The sequence below is a fragment of the Ascaphus truei genome, chromosome 8 (assembly GCF_040206685.1).
Source record: "Ascaphus truei isolate aAscTru1 chromosome 8, aAscTru1.hap1, whole genome shotgun sequence".
Taxonomy (NCBI): Eukaryota; Metazoa; Chordata; class Amphibia; order Anura; family Ascaphidae; genus Ascaphus; species Ascaphus truei.
The window spans coordinates 37,692,517-37,714,161 of record NC_134490.1 but is presented as its reverse complement, the minus strand read 5'-3'; the positions used below and the strand labels follow the sequence as shown (position 1 = coordinate 37,714,161).

Below are 21,645 nucleotides of genomic sequence, written 5' to 3'. Positions count from 1 at the left end.
TTGGTACAGATAGGGAGCCGGTATTGCTTTTCAGGACGTGCTGACAGGCGCATGCGTGAGCTGCCGTTTGCCTATTGAGCGATATGTATTTACTCGCGAGTGTACTTAAAGTGAGTGTCCTTAAACCGGGGTATGCCTGTATGTACTTAACACACTTTGTTAATTAAATATACACATTAAAAACCTAAGACTTTCTAGTATGGGAAATAGAATAAAAAGCTGCACTTTATTTTTCACTAGCCATATTCCCCACACACTATTACGTAGACTTAGTATGGATTCTAAAAATCCCCTCACAACCTTATATGTATGGTTGGAGCACCTCAGATCCCCTATATCGGTTCTGGGTGACCTGGGCATTTACTGGGTATCCCCATTAACTTAGGGAACCCTTGACTGTTTCAGGGACACCTCACATCCCTATGCCCCTTTTACCTTTCTGGTCTGTGCTCAACCCCTAGGGTGAGTCGTGAAAGCGTTTTCAAGGGATAGGTATTGCAGGGACAATGTGCCTACATGTATCCAGGAATCACTCAGAATTCCCGGGTACATTTTTGTGGTATCCAGCCCCGGCTACCTAGGCACATTCTGACAACACTTTCTCTGCAAAACCCCCATTGAAACTCATACCACAGCAATCTCTGCTCGCTGGCACTCCTGGAAAGGTAAAACACACATAAAATACTTTATTACCGCACAATACAGGTTATGCATGTACAAACCCTGGGCTCAAGAGCTGACACTCTGGAACCCCAATACATGGATCAGATGTAACCAAACGGGCTTAACCCTTTATTGTGAGCCTGGTTACCCCCTCACCGTCACAGACATATGTCCCATTTACGTCAGACAGTTTACTGTGTGTAAACATTAAACATTTTGATGACATACACACTGTGTGTATACCAAATATATACATACAGCAGGTCTGAATCCGCTAAAAAATCTAACTGACATTTTCTCACCACACCCATTCATTAAAGCGGATTCCTACACTAAGGCCTTGTAAAGAGATTTATTAGAGTTTATCACCTGCACGTGACACATCTGTGTCCACACTCAGGTCTGGGTCAGGACAACTCATATCTTGAATATGTTCCCGGTCAGGTGACAGTGTGTGTAGGATGCTAGGAATGTAACATGTCAGGTCAGGATATGCTGTTCATCTTCCTCCCTCCGGGTTATAGTTGATGGCAACAAGACCGGTAAGAGGGACACTTGCCAACGTGACCCCGTGTGTGACATCAGTGCCCCTTCACTGCGCCAGCTTGTGTGATGCCCCAGATAGGCGAGAGGGGCACTGCTGCCCCAGCTGCGTTTGTGTTGACTTTATGGAATTGAGATTTATTTGTGCGTCCTGAACAATTGGGAAAAGAGCAAGCTGTCCGGCGCTGGACCCTGGATGGATCTCAGCTGGTCCATGTAAGCAGCAAGGGATGCTGGGAGATGTGGTTCTGTTCTGGTGTGTGTGAGTATGTATGTGTGAAAGAGTGTACGTGAATGTATGTGTGAACATGAGTGTGATTATCAGTGTATGAGGGAGAGTGTGAATTAGTGTATATGTGTGTATATCACGATTATAGCTTCTACAGCTCCTTATACAGAGTAAGTGTTAGACTCAGGGTTATTCATTAAACTGCGATAGTGCTGATCAGGGCACATTGATTTAGATGGGAGTTTGTATGCAATAGTGCCCCGACCCCCACTGTGTCAGCGGTTGTAATGGATAGTCTGTACAGGTTACATGAACAGGAGTGTGACCATCATTATGTATTGGGGGAAAAAATCCTTAATATCTGTCCTGTCATTTGGGGTTTTCTGTTTATAGATTGAACATAATGGACGTATGTCTATTTTCAACCTCATAAACTATGTACGTATATCAGAGACTATCCCTTCACACTGAAAGGTTGGGGGGAGCACAAGAAAAGGTTTTTTTGCACGGAGTCTGGAAACGGGATCTCAACCTTACAATACAGCAGCAGGGAGATATCACCCTGGAATATATTAAGTATAATGGGACTGAAAGAACAAAATAAAACCCAGCATTACAACATGGAATGGGATAGAGTTAGACCAGTGTTTTTCAACAGGGGTTCCCAGCCATCCTTGGGTTCCCTGGGCATCCCTGCAACATTCTGGTGATTTGAAAATTGTATCAATTGCAGAAGAATTTACAATGCACCTGGACACTTTTACAGATGGTTGGGGGGTACCTAAGAATCTCACACAGGGTTCCTTAACCAAAGAAAGGCTGAAAACCACAGAGTTAGACACTTTGATTTAATCATGGAGTTCTTGAATGTGGCGAGAGATTATTCACACCCAATGTCTTTTACATTTGCAAAGAATAGTTTTATAATGCACAAAATAATTTATGGGAAGGAAAACAGGCCATGTGTATGTTTGGTAACGTGTGTTTTAATGACTGGTAGTAGGATGACAGTTGTCATAACTCCAAGTTATTCATACAGTATGGTGTCAGCTTTGACTTGATAATAAAATCAGGATTGGAAGAAGGCAGAGAAGCAGCAGAACTGAGAGGGGAGCAACCCAGAGCCTCACATACAGGTTGCAAGGCCCTGTAATAGAGGAGTAATAGGTACAGGACAGTAATAGGGTATGGGGTCCTGTAATAGAGGAGGGATAGGTACAGGACAGTTATAGGGTATGGGGTCCTGTAATAGAGGAGTAATAGGTACAGGACAGTTATAGGGTATGGGGTCCTGTAATAGAGGAGGGATAGGTACAGGACAGTTATAGGGTGAGGATGTAATAGAGAAGGGATAGATACAGGACAGTTATAGGGTATGGGGTCCTGTAATAGAGGAGTGATAGGTACAGGACAGTTATAGGGTATGGGGTCCTGTAATAGAGGAGTAATAGGTACAGGACAGTTATAGGGTATGGGGTCCTGTAATAGAGGAGGGATAGGTACAGGACAGTTATAGGGTATGGGGTCCTGTAATAGAGGAGTGATAGGTACAGGACAGTTATAGGGTATGGGGTCCTGTAATAGAGGAGTGATAGGTACAGGACAGTTATAGGGTATGGGATCCTGTAATAGAGGAGTGATAGGTACAGGACAGTTATAGGGTGAGGATGTAATAGAGGAGGGATAGGTACAGGACAGTTATAGGGTATGGGGTCCTGTAATAGAGGAGTGATAGGTACAGGACAGTTATAGGGTATGGGGTCCTGTAATAGAGGAGTGATAGGTACAGGACAGTTATAGGGTGAGGATGTAATAGAGGAGTGATAGGTACAGGACAGTTATAGGGTATGGGGTCCCGTAATAGAGGAGTGATAGGTACAGGAAAGTTATAGGGTATGGGGTCCTGTAATAGAGGAGGGATAGGTACAGGACAGTTATAGGGTATGGGGTCCTGTAATAGAGGAGGGATAGGTAAGGGCGAGGGGTCCTGTAATAGAGGAGGGATAGGTACAGGACAGTTATAGGGTATGGGGTCCTGTAATAGAGGAGGGATAGGTACAGGACGAGGGGTCATGTAATAGAAGAGGGATAGGTACAGGACAGTTATAGGGTATGGGGTCCTGTAATAGAGGAGGGATAGGTACAGGACGAGGGGTCATGTAATAGAAGAGGGATAGGTACAGGACAAGTACTATAATAGAGAAATGATAAGTACAGGACAGTTATAGAGTGAGGGGTAATGTAATAATGGCGGGATACGTACAGGACATTTTTAGGGTGAGGGTTCATATAATAGTGTTAGGTAGAGGAGTTATAGGGGGATCCTGTAATAGAGAAGTAGTTATAAGGGTGCAATCCTGTAAGAGGACTGTACAGCACACGCATATACAGTCACAGCTATCTACTTTAAGCTAATTTACTCCCTTGTCCACAGAAGGCATCGGATGACATGTGTCCCCTGCCTGCTGCCCCCTCCCTCTGCCTGACCTCCTGCGCACTGCTGTTCCTTGCTGGCTCCTCGCCCTGCTGCGCAGTAATAGGGAACCCTGCTGCCCCCTGGAGCCGCCAGGTCCGTCACTACAAACACCTGGAGGGGGACGTGCGATGGAGGCGTCTCTACTCAGCCACACGTTACTTCCTAACCATCGACAGGACTGGCCATGTGCGGGGGACACGGAGGTACTGCTCGGACAGTGAGTACCACCCACTCATCCCACTGCAAGGTGCCACAGGGGAACCATGACCCATAGTCCCCCCCTTTCATTTCAGAGTGACACTGACATAAGGGACCCGTGACCCATAGTCTGTCCCTTCCAGTGCAGGGTGACAGACAGAAATGACCTGTGTCCCATGGGGTATGTCTATCACCAGGGGGACACCGTGACAAAAACGGAAGGAACCTATTGCTCAAATGGCTCTCTCTCCCACCACAGGGTGACACAGAAGGGACAGATGAGCAGGGGATCATCTCCACATTATGAAGACCTACCGGACATCACCCCCCCCCCTCCTCCCCCTTAATGCAGACAAGCCTTAGGCCTCGTCCATAGTGCAAGATACGGAGCGAGCTACATAGCTCGCGCTACAAACAAACGTGTGTATTCCAAAGAGGATGGCCATAGTGAGCGCAATCTTGCACGTGCACGTGAGATATAAAGATACCAAAAACAGAAGAGGCAAACTTGCTTGCTATTGCAGCGAGACAGCCTGGTCATGTGAGCGGCTAACAGCCAATGAAAATGTAGTAAGCTATTCTGCCTGGATACTGTTCAAATGACTTTTTGACAGTTGAGTTGTGCTTGCTGTGAGAATATGGAAACTCAACTATTGAAAATTTGATTTCTGAGGTTTACAAACGTGAACCTTTAATTCAAACCATGACAGATATATCAATGATAATTTATGGAGAGAAATTTCTGATTTATTGTCCATTACTTGTATATTATTGTTAAATTATATATTTTTTGTCATTTACAATGCTTATTTCAATGCATCACATTTTATAATTTTTTTTTTTTTTTAACAAGGCATGGTTTCATGCATGACAGTGTGTGTGGTATATATATATATATATATATATATATATATATATATATATATATATATATATATATATATATATATATATACCACACACACTGTCATGCATGAAAACATGCCTTGTTAAAAAATATATATATATTTATATATATAATATATGTATATATATATATATATATATATATATACACACACTTCTGTAAATTGCATAGCATAGTGCTAGGGTGACCAGATTTTGAAAAAAAAAAACCGGGACACATAAAAAAAATTATTAATACAACAAATGACATTACTAAAAAATGAATATTATAATGATATTTATCTAATAGTGTCACCATTGATGCTGTATTTATTTATTCTACCTCTTCCCATTCTCTCTCTACCTTCTCCCCGTTTTCTCTATCCATCCCTCCCTCCCCCCAGTCTCTCTCACTTCCCTCCCCCATTCTCTCTCCCTTCCTCCCCCATTCTCTCTCCCTTCCCTCCCACATTCTCTGTCTCCCTTCCCTCCTCCATTCTCCCTCTCCCTCCCCACCCCCCATTCTCTCCTTTTCCTCCCCACCCCCCATTCTCTCCTTTTCCTCCCCTTTCCCACCCATTCTCTCCCTCCCCCCCCATCCTCACCCATTCTCTCCCCCATTCTCTCTCTTCCTCTGCTCTTCCATTCTCTCTCTGCCCCTTCTTCCATTCAATCTCTACTCCCCATTCTCTCTCTGACCTGCACAGACACACAGCCACTGACCTACACAAACACGCACACAGCCCTGACCACACAGACATACCTGTGCAGACACACAGCCACTGACCTGCACAGACAGACCTACACAGCCACTCACTCACACAGACAGCCACTGACCTGTCCTGTGCACACACACACAGCCACTAACCTGCGCACAGACACACACACACACACACACACACACACACACACACACACACCAGCTCTATGAGGAGCAGCCTTGGAGCGCCCCCTGTAGCTGTAACTGCATATTTCTAGCTCCGTTCCCGATCCTGGCCCCGCCCCCTTTTCCTCTGCAGCCGAAACTGGAACATTTTAAACATTCTCAGATAATTGTCGGAACCCCAGGACATGTGCAGTAAATCCGGGACTGTCCCGGCTAAACCTGGACCTCTGGTCACCCTACATAATGCATTTTATTTTTTGCTAAAGGCGGCAAGGCCTGTTCTCATGCATGACATAGTATATATAAATTTCTGCAAATTCCTTCTGTTATTGCATGGCTGTAAGAGATGTGTGCAGAGGTTCATATAATGGAGACCGATTTGGGTGAGATTATATCTTGGCTTTATTGAGCCTGTTCCTTTCTCCAGGCAAAACATATAAAAACAACAAAATAACAAACCCCTATCCCCTTGTAAGGGCTAACTTGCTTTCCCAGACCCTATCTGCAGGACTGGAGGGATATTCCCATTACCAGCCTATCGCCCCAAAGTCTCAGGAGGTACCTTAAGCAGGTGGCCCTCCAGTCAGTCTCTGGCAGGTTCCTGGGTCCTCTGTGTCCAGGAAATATAGGTATCTGGGTGTCTTAATCTCAGCACAGCCTTTGTGCTCAAGACAGTGTCTGTGTGCAGGCTTCTCTGCTCTCCTTCTGTCAGCCCAAATGTGAGCTAAGGAATCTCTCTCCTGTTTACAACAAGCTGCTTTTCTTACAGACTTAATTGACCAGGCGGTGTCTGGTTAATGGCTGGCTGCACTTAACCAGATCCCTGCTGGATTTTAGAGGTACAGCAGGGCCCCGCTCATACGGCGGGTTCCGTTCCAGGCCGCCGCCGTGAAGCGGAAATCGCCGTAAAGCGGGGCCCTACTGTACCTTTTGAAAACCAAGATGCAGAGCTGTAAACCGACTGTTTCGCTGACAAATGGCAATCTGACAAGGACTTGCGCAGCCACTAAAACTGTTGCTTAGTGACAGCCGGATACTCAGCTGCTGTGCGCGTCATGCAGAAAAAACTGAACAAGCGCCGAACCTAATGAATATGGGTATACATTGGGAAACGCTGTAAAGCGGAGCGCGGGGCCCTACTGTAGTTTCTTCAACAGGAATAAGTCCCTATAACAATGGCATTATGCATTTTATTATTTGCTAAAGGCGTGTTCTCATGCAGGACACTTCCTTGACACCCCCCCCCATGTCATGACCATGCCCACCCCCTCGCTTGCTTTCCTAAAAACTACAGTCCGCACATCGCCGGGGAGGCAAGTAGCACTGTAGCGCTCTCGGTCACTTTCACCTTACACTACGACTCTCTTCTCCAACCGCAGGTATATTCCAGGTCCACTCTGTGAGTGTGGGGGCGATTGCGATTCACTCAGTCGGCAACAAGTTTTATTTGGCTATGAACAGGAGAGGGAAGGTGTATGGTGCGGTATGTATACTCAGCAGGGGCACTGCTGGGGGGAGGAGACAGCGCTAGGGCTGCTTTGGGGTTAGGGGAAGACAGTCGGTTTAAATGGAAACCACTCTCACAGTTTATGGGTCTACTACACAAAATATCAAAAAGGGAGCGTTCAGGGTTAAATATTATTCTAACGGCAGCTACAGTATGTATGTGTGTATATATATATATATATATATATATATATAGTATGGAGGATGCAAGTCGAGATGGATGAACGTGTCAAAGTTTTGGCAGCAAATTTACGCACCAACTTTTCTATTTCTTTGAAAATCCGCTTACATTTGTGCAAACATGGTTATAAAAAGTTGATGCCAAAACATGCAGTCGCCTTTCGCCACCCGAGTGCAGCCCGGCAAACTTAATATCACGTTTGCGACAAACCTGAAATATGTTTTTCTGGAGGAGAAAGAATACCTGAGAAATATGCCAAATTTAAACTCTCGATGGGTAACAGGGAGATTTGCCAACGTAACCATGTGGGACGTCAGTGCCCGTCACTGCGCCAGCTTGTGTGATGCCCCAGATAGGCGAGAGGGGCACTGCTGCCCCAGCTGCATTTGTGTTGACGTTATAGAATTGAGGTTTATTTGTGCGCCCAGAACAATTGGGAAAAGAGCAAGCTGGACCTTGAATGCATCTCAGCTGGTCCATGTAGGCAGCAAGGGATGCTGGGAGATATAGTTGTGTTCCTGTGTGTGAATGTATCAGTTAGCGCGTGTGTGTGAATGTATGAAAGTTAGCATGTGTCTGTGTGTGTGTGTGTGAATGTATGAAAGTTAGCATGTGTGTGAATGTATGAATTAGCGTGAGTGAATGTGTGAAAGTTAGCGTGTGTGAATGTATGAAAGTTAGCATGTGTGAATGTATGAAAGTTAGCGTGTGTGAATGTATGAGAGTTAGCGTGTGTGAATGTATGAGAGTTAGCGTGTGTGAATGTATGAGAGTTAGCGTGGGTTTGAGAATGTATGAGAGTTAGCGTGTGTGTGTGTGAATGTATGAGAGTTAGCGTGTGTGTGAATGTATGAGTTAGCGTGTGTGAGTGTATGAAAGTTAGCATGTGTGAATGTATGAGTTAGCGTGTGTGAATGTATGAGAGTTAGTGTGTGTGAGAATGTATGAGATTTAGCGCGTGTGAGATTGTATGAGAGTTAGCGTGTGTGTGAGAATGTATGAGATTTAGCACGTGTGAGAATGTATGAGTTAGCGTGCGTGTGAGAATGTATGAGTTAGCGTGTGTGTGTGTGAGAGAATGTATGTTAGCACCCGTGTGAGAATGTATGAGAGTTAGCGTGTGAGTGAATGTGTGTATATCACAATTATAGCTTCTTCAGCTCCTTATACAGAGTAAGTGTTAGACTCAGGGTTATTCATTAAACTGTGATAGTGCTGATCAGGGCACATTGATTTTGATGTGAGTTTGTATGCAATTGGGCCCCGATCCCCCCAGTGTTAACGGTTATAATGGATAGTCTGTACAGGTTACATGAACAGGAGTGTGACCATCATTTATTGGGGGAAAAAAAATCGTTCATATCTGTCCTGGAGTTTGGGGTTTTCTGTTTATATCAGACACCATCCCTTCACACTGAAAGCGCGGGGGAAATATGCCAAACTTAAAATCATTTGCATACCTAAATTAGCATATAACCCAGTTACCGCAGCTGTGTTCTTTTTTGCACAATGCGTGTTGTATAAAAGGTGTGTTTGAGGAGGTATATTTAGCACTAATGAAGTGGCGAAAGGCAAAATTGCATTTTTTGAAAAATTGTTGTATGTGAGCTATCAGTAGCATTAGTGGCAAGCTACAACACCTCACACAATGTAGACAACTATTCTCACATATTCATGCAGTTCAGCACCATGCAGTTTATTTGCCGCGCTCGGTGCAGGACAGCAGCATTTCGGGATAACCCCAACCCTGTTACAATGTGCCACTTATGCTAGTGATTGAGGTTCCAACATAATTGTAACTTTCCTTACAAACGTAGGCCGCGCTTATAATACCATCGACGTCACGCTGCGGGCACTGGAAAAAATCATATTGAAGTGACTTCCAGTGATCGCGACCAAGCCGTCGCATCTACCATAAGCGCACGCGACAGATTCAATACATTTGTTTTGACGCGACGTTGCTGTCGCCAGCGCGGCCTTAAACCATCACTATTAATACACACAAAAAAAGTCAAAATGTATGTACTGTGGAGGTGCGGGTGTATACATGTTTAAAAATTGCCTTTTAATGAGTAGCGGATTTTTAAAGGTGCAGTTCCTCCCAGATCTCACCTATTTTGAAAGTAATCTTAATGTGATCTTTCCAACAGATTACTGGGCAATTCCTTTTTTTTATTTTTTATTCCTAGCCGTTTTAAATTTTTATTTGACACGGCAGTAATGTCCCAGCATAGCAACTCCTGTTTATTCCAGGGGTGGGCAACACCAGGTCTTCAGGATATCCCTGCTTCAGCACAGGTAGTGCAGTTCAAGACTGAGCCACTGATTAAGCCACCTGTGCTGTAGCAGGGATATCCTGAAAACCTGACCTGTTGGTTACCGCTCAGGACCTGTTATGAGCCCTGTTTTATTCGCACTCTCCATAAGGCAGCAGTCGTGATCCATGCGGACGGTTAAAGTTTCCTTCGTGTAATCTGCTTAGAAAAGGTTCTTTGGTTTACGAATGTTAAAGATCGAGAGAGTATCAGAAGTCATATTCATGTAGGTTTCGGGCTATAATTTTTTTAGGACAGATAGTTTGTGAAAAAGCCCCTTTAAACATGGGATATACCCCCTTGTTTAAAATTCTTGCAGGGAGAGAGCAACAAGTTATTCAAAAGTCACATGAACCCCGAGATTCTGGGGACAATCTGCTTTGTTTTGTACAGCAAATGTATCTGATGTACAATGCAATTAAGGGTTAAACACACTGACTAAGTTTCAGATCAGTTTGGAGGGAGAAGAGGGGATTACACAGGGGGGAGGTACCCTGGACTGTGAAGACAGTGTAAGGGTGCAAAGGGGGATCATTCATGTAAGGGATCCCACTAACATGTTCCTTCCCCTCCGCTGTGATCCCTCGCAGAAAGATTATGGGCCGAACTGCAGCTTCCGAGAGCGGATTGAGGAGAACGGTTATAACTCTTATGCCTCGATGAAATGGCATCACCGCGGACACCACATGTACCTGGCCCTGAGGGGCAACGGAATGACACGGCAAGGAAGCAGGACTCGCCACACCCACCTCTCCACGCACTTCCTGCCCCTGCCCGTCTGATCATAGTGCCAGAAACAAGGATGGCTGGTGACTGGCACAGAGTCACAAATACCTCGCAACCACACACCTCCTCGCCGGCAAGGACACCAGCTGACTAGCACACAGCAACCCTGCCAGAGGGCACAGCATTACATAGATAGCCCAAGTGCCACTGCTGGCAGTATCTGCATCAAAACACCAGGACGGACTCCAAGGGGGTAATCTGCTCAATATTAGGAAGACCTGCAGAACATCGCACCCCGCCGCCCCCCCAACCTTTAACTGTGCTCTGTGTCTGTTATATACTGGGAATATAATGTACATGTATGTGCTAGCGAGAGTCCTTCCTCCTCCATCTCTCCCACCTTCCACATCTCCCTCTTTCAAGCATGTAAACGATGTGACTGCTTCATTATACATAGTCCTTGTGCAGTAACTGCTCACACCAGGAGCAAAAATCAACCATACACGTTTAATTTAAAGATTAAAAATTCCAAAGCATTAAAAAAAAAAAAATTAAAAAAAAAAAAAAAAAAAGCAGTCACCTCACCTCCATTTTTAAAACGGGGAACACCCCACCCCCCCATCCAAAAAAATATATTCCTTTCAAACTCTTCCACTGTTTTCCCACTTAAATGATTCCACTTCTAAAATAAAAATAATAAAGTTTGGTTCCCAGCTGCTCCCTCCACAGGGGGGTGGGGGAGGCATAAGATCAAAACCAGACCCCCACGGTCACAGTGGGTCCTGTAGAGAGGTCCCCCGCACGTGCTCCTTGCTGCTCGGATTGTGGACACTGGAGAGGACAGCGCAGAGGCCGCAGGACAGGAGGGGGGGACGGGGGGACCCTGCATTTGCTTCCCGCGGCTCAGCAATTGTTGCCAGAGTTATTTTCGTCAATTGGGGAGGTGGAGGAAGAGGAGGACGACGATGATGGAGAGGACGAGAAATTCATGTCGGACAGTCCGGGAGGGTTTGTTGCGGTGTTCTGGCCGCTTAGGCTCTTCCGGCACACAGGACACGTGTCGTGCTTTGGGGAGGGAGGGGGAGAGAGAAGAAAAAGAAAAACAACATATAATAAACGTGCCAGTTATAGGAGACATATTAAAAAGCAAAAAGCCCTCGTCCATGTTAGACACAATGTGTCCTATTTGCGAACATCTCCCAGGTGCAAGAAACACCAGGTTAAGCAAGACAAATGAGAGGATTATTCTCCTCTGGCGCCGTTCTTTTGTACTAGTCTCTCCCTAGTTATGCAGACAGGAGACTTTGGGAGGAAAAAAAAAACTTCAATGAGCCTTCTGGGATTTACAAGGTATTTCAGCCGGCTCTGAACTTGGGAGACAAATACAGTGAAATGAGTAATAAAATATTCCTTTCAGACCTAACTTCTTACACGCTCCCCATTCCAGCCCCTGAATTCACCGCCTTCCCGACACAAACGCTTTTTGCCGATTATTAATATTGCGAGTCGTAAGGCCGCACCCAGAAATCACGTCGGATGTGGCGACCAAGTTCTATTCCCATGGGTCCCTCTTGCGGTCAGAGCAGCTGCAGCTCATTGCAGAGCAATGTAATAGAATATTTCCCATATAGCGTTGACTGTGTACGCATCGCTGTACACAGAAATCTGCAGGCACGAGTCACTGCCTCAAAGAGCTTACGATCTAATTTTGGTGCCAGAGATAAACAAGTCACTTTAAAAAGTCACAAGGAGAGAAGATGCCGATTCAAACCAAGTTCACCCACTTCAAAGGCAGTGACATTACCACAACATGGAAAGCCTTTGTGGCAGTGAAACAGCCTTTGGGGTTACGGTTTGCTCCTGAATTTGGGAAGAGATCAGAGTGTCAGCGTTAGACTTACCTGTTCTAGCCAGGGGATGATGCAGTCGTTGTGGAATAGGTGATTGCAGGGCAGCTGCCGCACGTTTTCACCGACTGCGTAATCCTCTTTACACACTGGACACTCCAGGCCAGAACCTGGAATGGAGAAAGGGTCCGACAGGGAGGTCTGGTAAAAGTTCAACGTGACCTTGGGCACTGCAGAGGTCACTGTGTGCTACCCTGAGCAGTGCAGCCCAATCACCTCACTATAACTCCACATAGGGAGTATCATAGGGATACAAAAACCAGGTTAGAACAGGGGTGCAGAACTCCAGTCCCCTCCTCCCGGTCAGGTTTTCAGGATATCCCAGCTTCAGCACAGGTGGCTCAGTTAAAGATTGAATCTGATGGACCCACCTGTGCTGAAGCAAGAACTTATTGAGCCACCAGTGCTGAAGCTGGGATATCCTAAAAACCATGACATGTTGGGGGGGGGGGGGGGGGGGGGAGTTGAGGACACCCAAGTTAGAGCACCATGTGACACAGTTGGGACCTCAAAAACCATCTGCAAATCCTCACAGAACCTACAGCCCACCAGGTCTGTCCCACCCACTACATGGCTACAACCGTGTCTGCTCCATTTCCAGCAGTGTGGCAGATAGGAGGAACAGGTCCCTCTCCCCCTAGTGAGAGACACAGAAGGGCCATATTCTGTATCACATCAATCCCTCCCATCACCCAATGTTAGACTCATTACTGTGCCACATGTTTATTATAACCCTTTTACTGCCAGAAAGGACAGCAAATCATTGCTTTACATATACTGTACAATAAGGTTCTGGCAATGAGGGGGTTAAAAGATCTATTCATTATCTGTGATAAAAGTGGCAGTTCTCGGCACAGATCTGCAACAGTATTACAGGTTTCCAACTTACCCACGTGCTCCTTTGTGATCTGGATAGTGGGTAGGGCCTGGATTTTCTCATTATCGGCAGGAGGAGGGCCAGTGTTTTCAAACTGGTTAAGTAACTGGAAGGAGAGAGGGGATGGGGGAAAATAGAGTGTAACCTGCAGGACCTTCTCGTTTCATCCATTAAGCCCTTTCGATGCTGTAGGAGCCAGTGACAAAGTCACTGATATGCCAAGCAAGCGAGTTAAGATAAGAGCCCCATGACAATAAAAAAGGGGGTGCGCGCATACCTGTGTGATTATCGTATCCAGGCCATTGGCGCCCCAGGCGTAATCCATGGGGTTGGAATGAAGGACCCCCCTGTGCAGAGAAAAGTCAGTAAACAGAAGCAGAGAGCTAAACATTCAGCACTTCAACACCTTACTGAGAACATAGTAATAGAAGTTGGAGGATAAATACAAATATACACACTTCAACCTTAAATGGGGGAGATACTCATCCTATATTTATAGTTATTGGTAAATCATTAAATACTTTGTTAAATCAGAGGGGAGAGGAAATGGAAAGTGGTTAAAACTGTTAGAAGCAAAATAAACACACAAAAAAGGAAATGGGAATTAGTGCAGAAAGGAAACATCTCTCTGTATAAAAGGCTAAGGATGTCTGCAACTCATTATGATGTCACATGGCAGATGTATAGCCTACCACATACAACACCCAGTGGCTGACCAGACACACACCTAAGGATCTCTGCAACAACCAGAATGCCTCCACAAGGAGAGGAGCAAGGCAGGGAGGTGACAGAGAATGACAGCCAGGAGGGGGAGGCGAGACAGGTGGATAACTAGCAGGAGGGAATAGAGAGCAGTGTGCACAAGGGGCAGGAGGGAGTGCAAAGAGAGGGGAGGAGAGACAGCAAGGTCATTAGGAGGAGGAAACAGACAGCAAGGAGAGGAGGAGACAGATTGAGAAGTAGGAGAGGAGAGAGTATAGTATGCACAAAGAGAAGCAGACAGTAAGGCAGGAAGCACAAAGAGGAGCAGGGAATGGAGGAGAGAGAAGGTGGGAAAGAGGGGACAAAAGACAGCAAGGCATTAAAGAGAGGGGTAAAAACAGGGTCAGCTAGTTTATGTTGATCTATTAGAAATATTATTCCCAATAATAGTATGTATTAGGGGGGGGGGGGTAGGGGAGAAAAAAAAAAAAGAGACCGCAGCTTTACATACAAGACGACGACTAAAGACCACCAGCTGTCGCACAGGAGGAGTGCCATTAATACGGTTCCTCCGGGGTATTAATGAGACAAAGCGGTATCAATGGAAATATAGTTTTACTTGAGATAAAAACAAGAAAAAAAGCGCAAAACGCAAATAGTGAAGTATGTCAAAATCAATATTTAAGTAAAATTGGTGAGTAATCTGCATACATTTAAAACATAGATCATTCGCATTTACGTGTATCAATACACGAAATTACCACACAGCAATCGTCAGAGTGGATGATTTGGAGGTTGTAGCTCTGGTGATTCTGGATCATACATATCTATTTTTTATTCTTATGTGGTACCTTTTAGCGACAGATAGAATATGACGCAGATTACTCACCAATTTTACTTAAATATTGATTTTGACATACTTCACTATTTGCGTTTTGCGCTTTTTTTCTTGTTTTTATCTCTAGTTCGTGAGAGTGCCGAGCCACTCTTTATTTAGAGCTGCATACGCCAAACACCAGGTTTTGTATGTTTTTTTTTACATTTTTCACTTCCACAGTAGGGCTGTGCCTTATATTATTCACTTATTGTTTATTATTTAACAATATATATAAGGAATTTATGTTTCACTGTTAGACATTGTCTTTCACACGATTGAGTTGTTTTTGGGGTTGCGCACTTATATTTTTTGTATATATAGTTTTACTTGAACCTGCCCACAACAGCTTCGGAGTGGCACGAATTTTGAGGTCACGCACGTGAACTGTTCACAATTAGAAGATTTTGGGCCCAACATGTTTTTTTGTTTTATTTTTATTACGATTATCGCATAGAATTTCTTCCACATAGTTTTTGAAAAGAGCAACTTCCGGAAGCAAAGAAGTCATAAAAGATATTACATTAACCGTTAATAAACACACAGATACCCAGCAAGCACTGATGAACCCCAAAAATTACCACACACACCTTTAAGTGAAGCACTCCCTTTTTTCCACTTATTGATGCATGTACTGTACTGCAATGTCATATACGTGCATAACTGATGTAAATAACGCATGTGTAACAGGCTCTATAGTCTCCCCACTTGCGCACAGCTTCGGTACAGGTAGGGAGCCGGTATTGCTGTTCAGGACGTGCTGACAGGCGCATGCGTGAGCTGCCGTTTGCCTGTTGGGCGATATGTCCTTACTCGTGAGTGTACTTAAAGTGAGTGTCCTTAAACCGGGGTATGCCTGTATATAAGGACTTTTTCCATCACTAGATCTATGGGCTTTTGTTGCAGGGATCCTCATTAGTGCCTTGTCATTGTGGAATTGTGGGTTCATGTGAATCCTTTTTATGTACTTTCTTATTATGTAGTTTTATTTTAATTGGTATAAAGACAATTATTTTTACTAACGGTGTTTTTCCTTTTTGCGCTTTCTTTTTGTTTGCATGTTTCCTATCCACCCCGCTGATCACGGGAGTGAAAGCTGCAGAGGGAGAGCACATACTTTGAATCAAGGGGATCTATTGAGACTGCGCGCATCTGCTTTATTCTGTATGGAAGTGTTACATTAACGGTTATATCAACTACTGCCTTAACCCCTTCCCTGCCAGAAACACTTTGCTTACTGTGTTGCTCTACAATGTGACGAGGGCCCATCTGGCAGGGAAGGGGTTAAAAGGGGCGTGCGGCCTGAGACTCACCACGGCCCGAGGCCCAGGTTTGGCATGGCTGTGGGTGCAATGATCCCATTCACCAACTGCTGGATGATCCTAAAAACACAGAGAGAGAACACGTGAGAGTGAACATCAAACAGCAATATGCATGCAATAGGGACTGCTGCAGGCACTCTGGCAGGGCAAGGGTTAATCCCATACACTGAACTGCTGCCTTGTGTACCTTAATAAAAGGTTACCAACGCAATAACTGTAAGCCGACATCTCTTGCACAGGATTTCTGGAAGAGGGTCAAGAGAGTCTAAGCTACTGTGTCTTCCAGGAATCCCATGTGAGAGACAGGCTACCTCACATGGAGCAGGTCCCCCAAAGTCTATTAACTTATTAGAGGTCAGGATCTCAGATCAGCGGAACTCTACTTGTGCATTTTACTCTGGTGTTTGGGCGGTGGGAGGGGGGCGGTAAGCGCATTGTATCTGTGCCCTGTGACAGTGAATGTTCGTATCTCCATCTGCATATGACAAGATATCGGGCTGTTTTTGTAGGTAGCCGCGTCTGCCCTGCAGAGCTTACAATCTAAGGCTGGGTCCATAGGACTGCAGCCGTGCGGAGGCTGAGGGAAAGCGGGTGCTTTCCCTGGCCTTGGTCCGCGCGCCGTCCGAGGGGCCTGTGACGTCACTGAGCTGGTTCGCCCTCATTGGACGAACCGCTCACGCGACCGGCCCTGCGCTCCCGTGAACGCCAAATCTAAAAATTTAGGGTCAGCGCCGACCATGCCTGAGGCCTAGTTTTGGGCAAACAACAGTCCAAAGACACATTGCCTAAGGTCATCTCTCAACCAAGCAGAGGAGCAGTTCTTTTAACAAATAGAACCCCCCAGTAGATGAACCCAATTCTGGTCAGCTCTTCCTCACCCCTCTAACGTGGGCACTCCCTCGTGCCTCCCAGTGGAGCGTCTCGTGCTCAGCCTGGCCCGGGGCTGCCTGGCGCTGTAGCGCTGCCGTGACTGTTGCTCGCGATCCCTCCGGGTCTCTCCTTCGCGGGTCTCCTCGCCTGGGGCACCTGCTCGGAAGGTCGGGAAGTCCAGACCCTCATTAAAAATCCCAAAGGTGACTTGGCCATAACCTGAAGGCAGCGTGAACACGGATGGCTCCAAACTCTAAGGGAGAAGGAAGGGAGACTGTGGGTGAGGGAAGAAGCACCCGCATTTGAAACAAAGACATTGGTGCCAGATTAACCCGGGTAGGAAGCCAGCAGTGTCTGGTCACCAGCCCGGTGTCATAATCAGAGATGGATGCTGCACTGAGCAGCACACTAAGCTGGCATGGACGCTGGGCCTTGCGCAGGGTCACTGCCTCCCTCACCTCGAACGGATGTCGGTTTTGATCTGTGGCTGCGGAGCTGCTGCTGCTGCTGTTCTCTGTGTTCCTACAGAAGAAGCAAAAAACCCAGACATTCTGCATTGGCAAGACACTGACCAACAACCCGAGTCCCAATGTGTCCACCCAAGGACCATAAAAGCCAAGTTAATGGTCACAGTGCTGGAGCAGCCAGCAACATATTGTTCTGCAATGTTATTCTAAAGGCTCCGCAAAGCTTTTTTAGAGGGTCAGCCCCTCCTGCAATTAACAGGTTAAACTTGTGTTCTATGACTAACGCTGAATATGGTCTTGACATGTTCAAGTATTCACCTAGGTTATTCACTAAAGTGTGAAAAGCAGAACAATCGTCAACATCCAGCTGAATGGCTGTTAATGAACGATCACCAGCAATTTTGGCTCGAAGATGATGCTGGGTATCACAACCCGATGCCGCAAACTTGAATGGTATTGCGATGAGATACCTCACATCAGCACTTAGGATGAAAATGATTCTTGGGGAGATTCAGTCTCTTAACGGATTTCCCCCTGTGTGCGTTACTTTGTAATTTGGGGAATATGTAAAGAGATAAATACTCCCCCCCCCCACATTATAATGGGCTGTATAAAACTGTCCAACTCAGTCTTTTTAGTCAATTACACTTCCCATGCGAGTGATCTGCATCAAAATGTCAAACATCATTAATCCCCCTCTCACATTCACCGTGGTAACAAACAAAACAACAAAAAAATAAAAGTCTGTTGACATTTATAAAAACGTGGCGTTTATACAACATAGTTGTATGTGTTGATATCTATGCGCACAGCTTTCAACGGTATTGCCGTCTTGATTGCAAAACACAGGCTCAGACGCCATTCGAACCTTTACAGTACTCTACAGACATACATGGTATGTGACAAGAGCTGGTACACCAGGGGCCCATGCGATATACTAGGTGTGTGACTCATATTTTGCTGGTTTTCTAAGGGGACTGAGATCAGCCCAAACATTAATCGAAACGATGTGGAGGGCACTCCTCTTCCATTTTGTGTCTGGACATGACCGACCGTGCCATCGCTACTAAAGCGAACATATGGTGACGATTTAAAAAAAACAAAAAACATGTTGGTGGCACACTGTTGCTGTCGCACCTCTAGCACCGAAAAGGCTAATCCTCCGGACCCCAACCGGGGCAGAGGGAAGGATTCCAGCCAAAGTTACCTTGTTTCGAGGAGTTCCTCGATGAATCCTGAATCGCACCGGGGGCAGGTGTATTCCTGCAAAGACAACGCGTCAGTGACAAAGGGGTTAACAGTGGCAGGTTGGCAGGGGAGTGACAGGAAAACTGCTCTTTAAACAAAACTACTGAATACTCTGTGTTCTCAGTCTGTATATCCACAGCTCCCAGCAAGAGGAATAAACATCACATTTATGCGAACAGATGCAGGGTCACATTTTTCCAGAGGTAACACCGCAGAACCCCAGTACAACTCAGGTGTCAGTGTTCGTATTGTTCATTAGCAGTGTTGGCTCAGAATATCACAACATATCCCAACATACTGCATCAAGGCAAACATAACAATGATGCCCATTACACTTGTATACACAGCAGGTCACCTAATTTATATAGTTATTCCTAGGATGTAAATTCACGGTAGATCAGGCTATTGTCCGTGACGGCTATCAAAACTAAAGGAATCAAATTATAAGGGCAGAGTGATAAACAGGAGGGATATTATCAGCCACCTCTGAGGTGGAAACCTGGTAACATATTTCTTATGCTCTGCTTCACAAGAATCCAGAGGGCAGGAATGAACAATGTCAAGTACCTAAATCACATAGCAGCAAAATAAACTGCAACATCAGACAATCACAATAAAATAAATGGAAGGGATCAACAGTGGAAGTGAAAAAAAGGGGAACAATGCCTCACGCTCGATTGCGTCGCTGGCAAACAAGGGGTTAACCCCTACACAATGGCTATCTAGTTTCTGCTCAGAGAGCACAGTCATGTGACAGTATGGAGGGGACACTGTGGTGACAGGCTGCTTTCTAGAAATTCCATTTGTGTACAGATAATAAAAGCCCGTGTGTCAGCCACGTGCAGGAGACCATTAACCCTCTCTCTACCAGAATCCTGCAGCAAATACACCCAGTCTCTCATATTACTAATATTGGCTCACATTTACCCCTTGAATTTTCTCAAGGCTCCCTGCAGAGGCAGCATCTTAACACCAGCACTGCAGATGGGCCACTACTAGTCCCCTCCCCCCCCCCCCCCATACAGACATGCCACTAGTCTCCCCCCACCTCCCATACTCATCTTTTCAATCTGTTTGTCCATATTTGTAACAATTTATGTAATGATCAAATCTCTGTACCCCCACAGTAACACTGTAGAATATGTTGGCTCTTTACAAATAAACAATAAGGAGGGGCAACTAGTCTCCCCTTCTTCCCCATACACAGGGGCCACTAGTCTCTCCCCCTTCCCCATACACAGGGGCCACTAGTCTCTCCCCCTTCCCCATACACAGGGGCCACTAGTCTCTCCCCCTTCCCCATACACAGGGGCCACTAGTCTCTCCCCCTTCCCCATACACAGGGGCCACTAGTCTCTCCCCCTTCCCCATACACAGGGGCCACTAGTCTCTCCCCCTTCCCCATACACAGGGGCCACTAGTCTCTCCCCCTTCCCCATACACAGGGGCCACTAGTCTCTCCCCCTTCCCCATACACAGGGGCCACTAGTCTCTTCCCCCTTCCCCATACACAGGGGCCACTAGTCTCTTCCCCCTTCCCCATACACAGGGGCCACTAGTCTCTTCCCCCTTCCCCATACACAGGGGCCACTAGTCTCTCCCCCTTCCCCATACACAGGGGCCACTAGTCTCTCCCCCTTCCCCATACACAGGGGCCACTAGTCTCTCCCCCTTCCCCATACACAGGGGCCACTAGTCTCTCCCCCTTCCCCATACACAGGGGCCACTAGTCTCTCCCCCTTCCCCATACACATGGGCCACTAGTCTCTCCCCCTTCCCCATACACATGGGCCACTAGTCTCTCCCCCTTCCCCATACACATGGGCCACTAGTCTCTCCCCCTTCCCCATACACATGGGCCACTAGTCTCTCCCCCTTCCCCATACACATGGGCCACTAGTCTCTCCCCCTTCCCCATACACAGGGGCCACTAGTCTCTCCCCCTTCCCCATACACAGGGGCCACTAGTCTCCCCCCTTCCTCATACACAGGGGCCACTAGTCTCTCCCCCTTCCCCATACACAGGGGCCACTAGTCTCTCCCCCTTCCCCATACACAGGGGCCACTAGTCTCTCCCCCTTCCCCATACACAGGGGCCACTAGTCTCTCCCTCTTCCCTATACACAGGGGCCACTAGTCTCGCACCCCTCCCAATGGGCCTTGCTCTTTTTCCCTCATACCCCCAGTTCCTCCCTTCCCCGTTTTCCCCAAGCCCTCTCCTATTTACCACCGGTTCCCTTTCACCTGCCCCTTCCAATCCCCCCGGGTTTCTCTCTCACCGGAAGCCGCGGGCAGATTTCAGCCGAGCAGCTGTGACAGAAATACCGACCGGGCTGCGGTGAAGCCTCCGCCATTTTCCGCAGCCCTGCAGATGACGCACGCTGACGTCAGCACGCCGCGACTCAGGGAAAGGGGAGCGAGAAGGGCCAAACAGCGCAATATGAAGACAGCTCACAGGGTGTAACTGATACAGGGGAGGGATAAGTGTTCCGTCTGTGAGCAGAGCTGCTCTGTAGATAATAAGGTTGGAGAGTAGAGCTGCGCTGGGGGTAACAACGAAGCAGACTGGGGCAGAGTTGTCCTGGTGGGGTAATAAGGGCTAAGACTTAACCAGGGCTGTTCTGGTGGGGTAAAAAGGGCTCAGACTGGGGGCAGAGCTGCTCTGAGGAAGAGACTCAGTCTGGGCAGTACTGCCATTTATTTTATTTATAAAATATTTTACCAGGAAGTAATACATAAGTTACCTCTCGTTTTCAAGTATGTCCTGGGC

General features: G+C 46.4%; 2 protein-coding genes across 2 annotated transcripts; one reads left to right on the top strand and one right to left on the bottom strand.

The window, feature by feature from the left end:
• Window positions 1-3,863: 3,863 nt before the first annotated feature.
• On the top strand, window positions 3,864-12,871 carry FGF22 (fibroblast growth factor 22). Its single transcript, XM_075611498.1, has 3 exons — window positions 3,864-4,128; window positions 7,260-7,363; window positions 10,473-12,871. The coding sequence occupies exons 1-3, from the start codon at window positions 3,885-3,887 to the stop codon at window positions 10,662-10,664; spliced, it is 540 nt and encodes a 179-aa protein (XP_075467613.1). The 5' UTR covers window positions 3,864-3,884; the 3' UTR covers window positions 10,665-12,871.
• RNF126 (ring finger protein 126) lies at window positions 11,097-21,300 on the bottom strand. Its single transcript, XM_075611497.1, has 9 exons — window positions 21,155-21,300; window positions 18,835-18,890; window positions 17,619-17,682; window positions 17,169-17,413; window positions 16,282-16,350; window positions 13,670-13,739; window positions 13,405-13,498; window positions 12,510-12,625; window positions 11,097-11,673 (listed from the first exon to the last, which is right to left on the bottom strand). Exons 1-9 carry the CDS (start codon window positions 21,227-21,229, stop codon window positions 11,512-11,514), a joined length of 951 nt encoding a protein of 316 aa, XP_075467612.1. The 5' UTR covers window positions 21,230-21,300; the 3' UTR covers window positions 11,097-11,511.
• Window positions 21,301-21,645: the final 345 nt, after the last annotated feature.

Excerpts from the sequence above, each read along its gene's own strand:
- RNF126 (XM_075611497.1), bottom strand. The coding sequence starts at position 21,229 with ATGGCGGAGGCTTCACCGCAGCCCGGTCGGTATTTCTGTCACAGCTGC. Across the intron at positions 17,414-17,618 it reads AAAACCGACATCCGTTCGAG|AGTTTGGAGCCATCCGTGTT; the intron begins GTGAGGGAGGCA and ends CTTCTCCCTTAG. Across the intron at positions 13,499-13,669 it reads TGGATACGATAATCACACAG|TTACTTAACCAGTTTGAAAA; the intron begins GTATGCGCGCAC and ends CTCTCCTTCCAG.
- FGF22 (XM_075611498.1), top strand. The coding sequence starts at position 3,885 with ATGTGTCCCCTGCCTGCTGCCCCCTCCCTCTGCCTGACCTCCTGCGCA. Across the intron at positions 4,129-7,259 it reads ACGGAGGTACTGCTCGGACA|GTATATTCCAGGTCCACTCT; the intron begins GTGAGTACCACC and ends CTCCAACCGCAG. Across the intron at positions 7,364-10,472 it reads GAGGGAAGGTGTATGGTGCG|AAAGATTATGGGCCGAACTG; the intron begins GTATGTATACTC and ends GATCCCTCGCAG.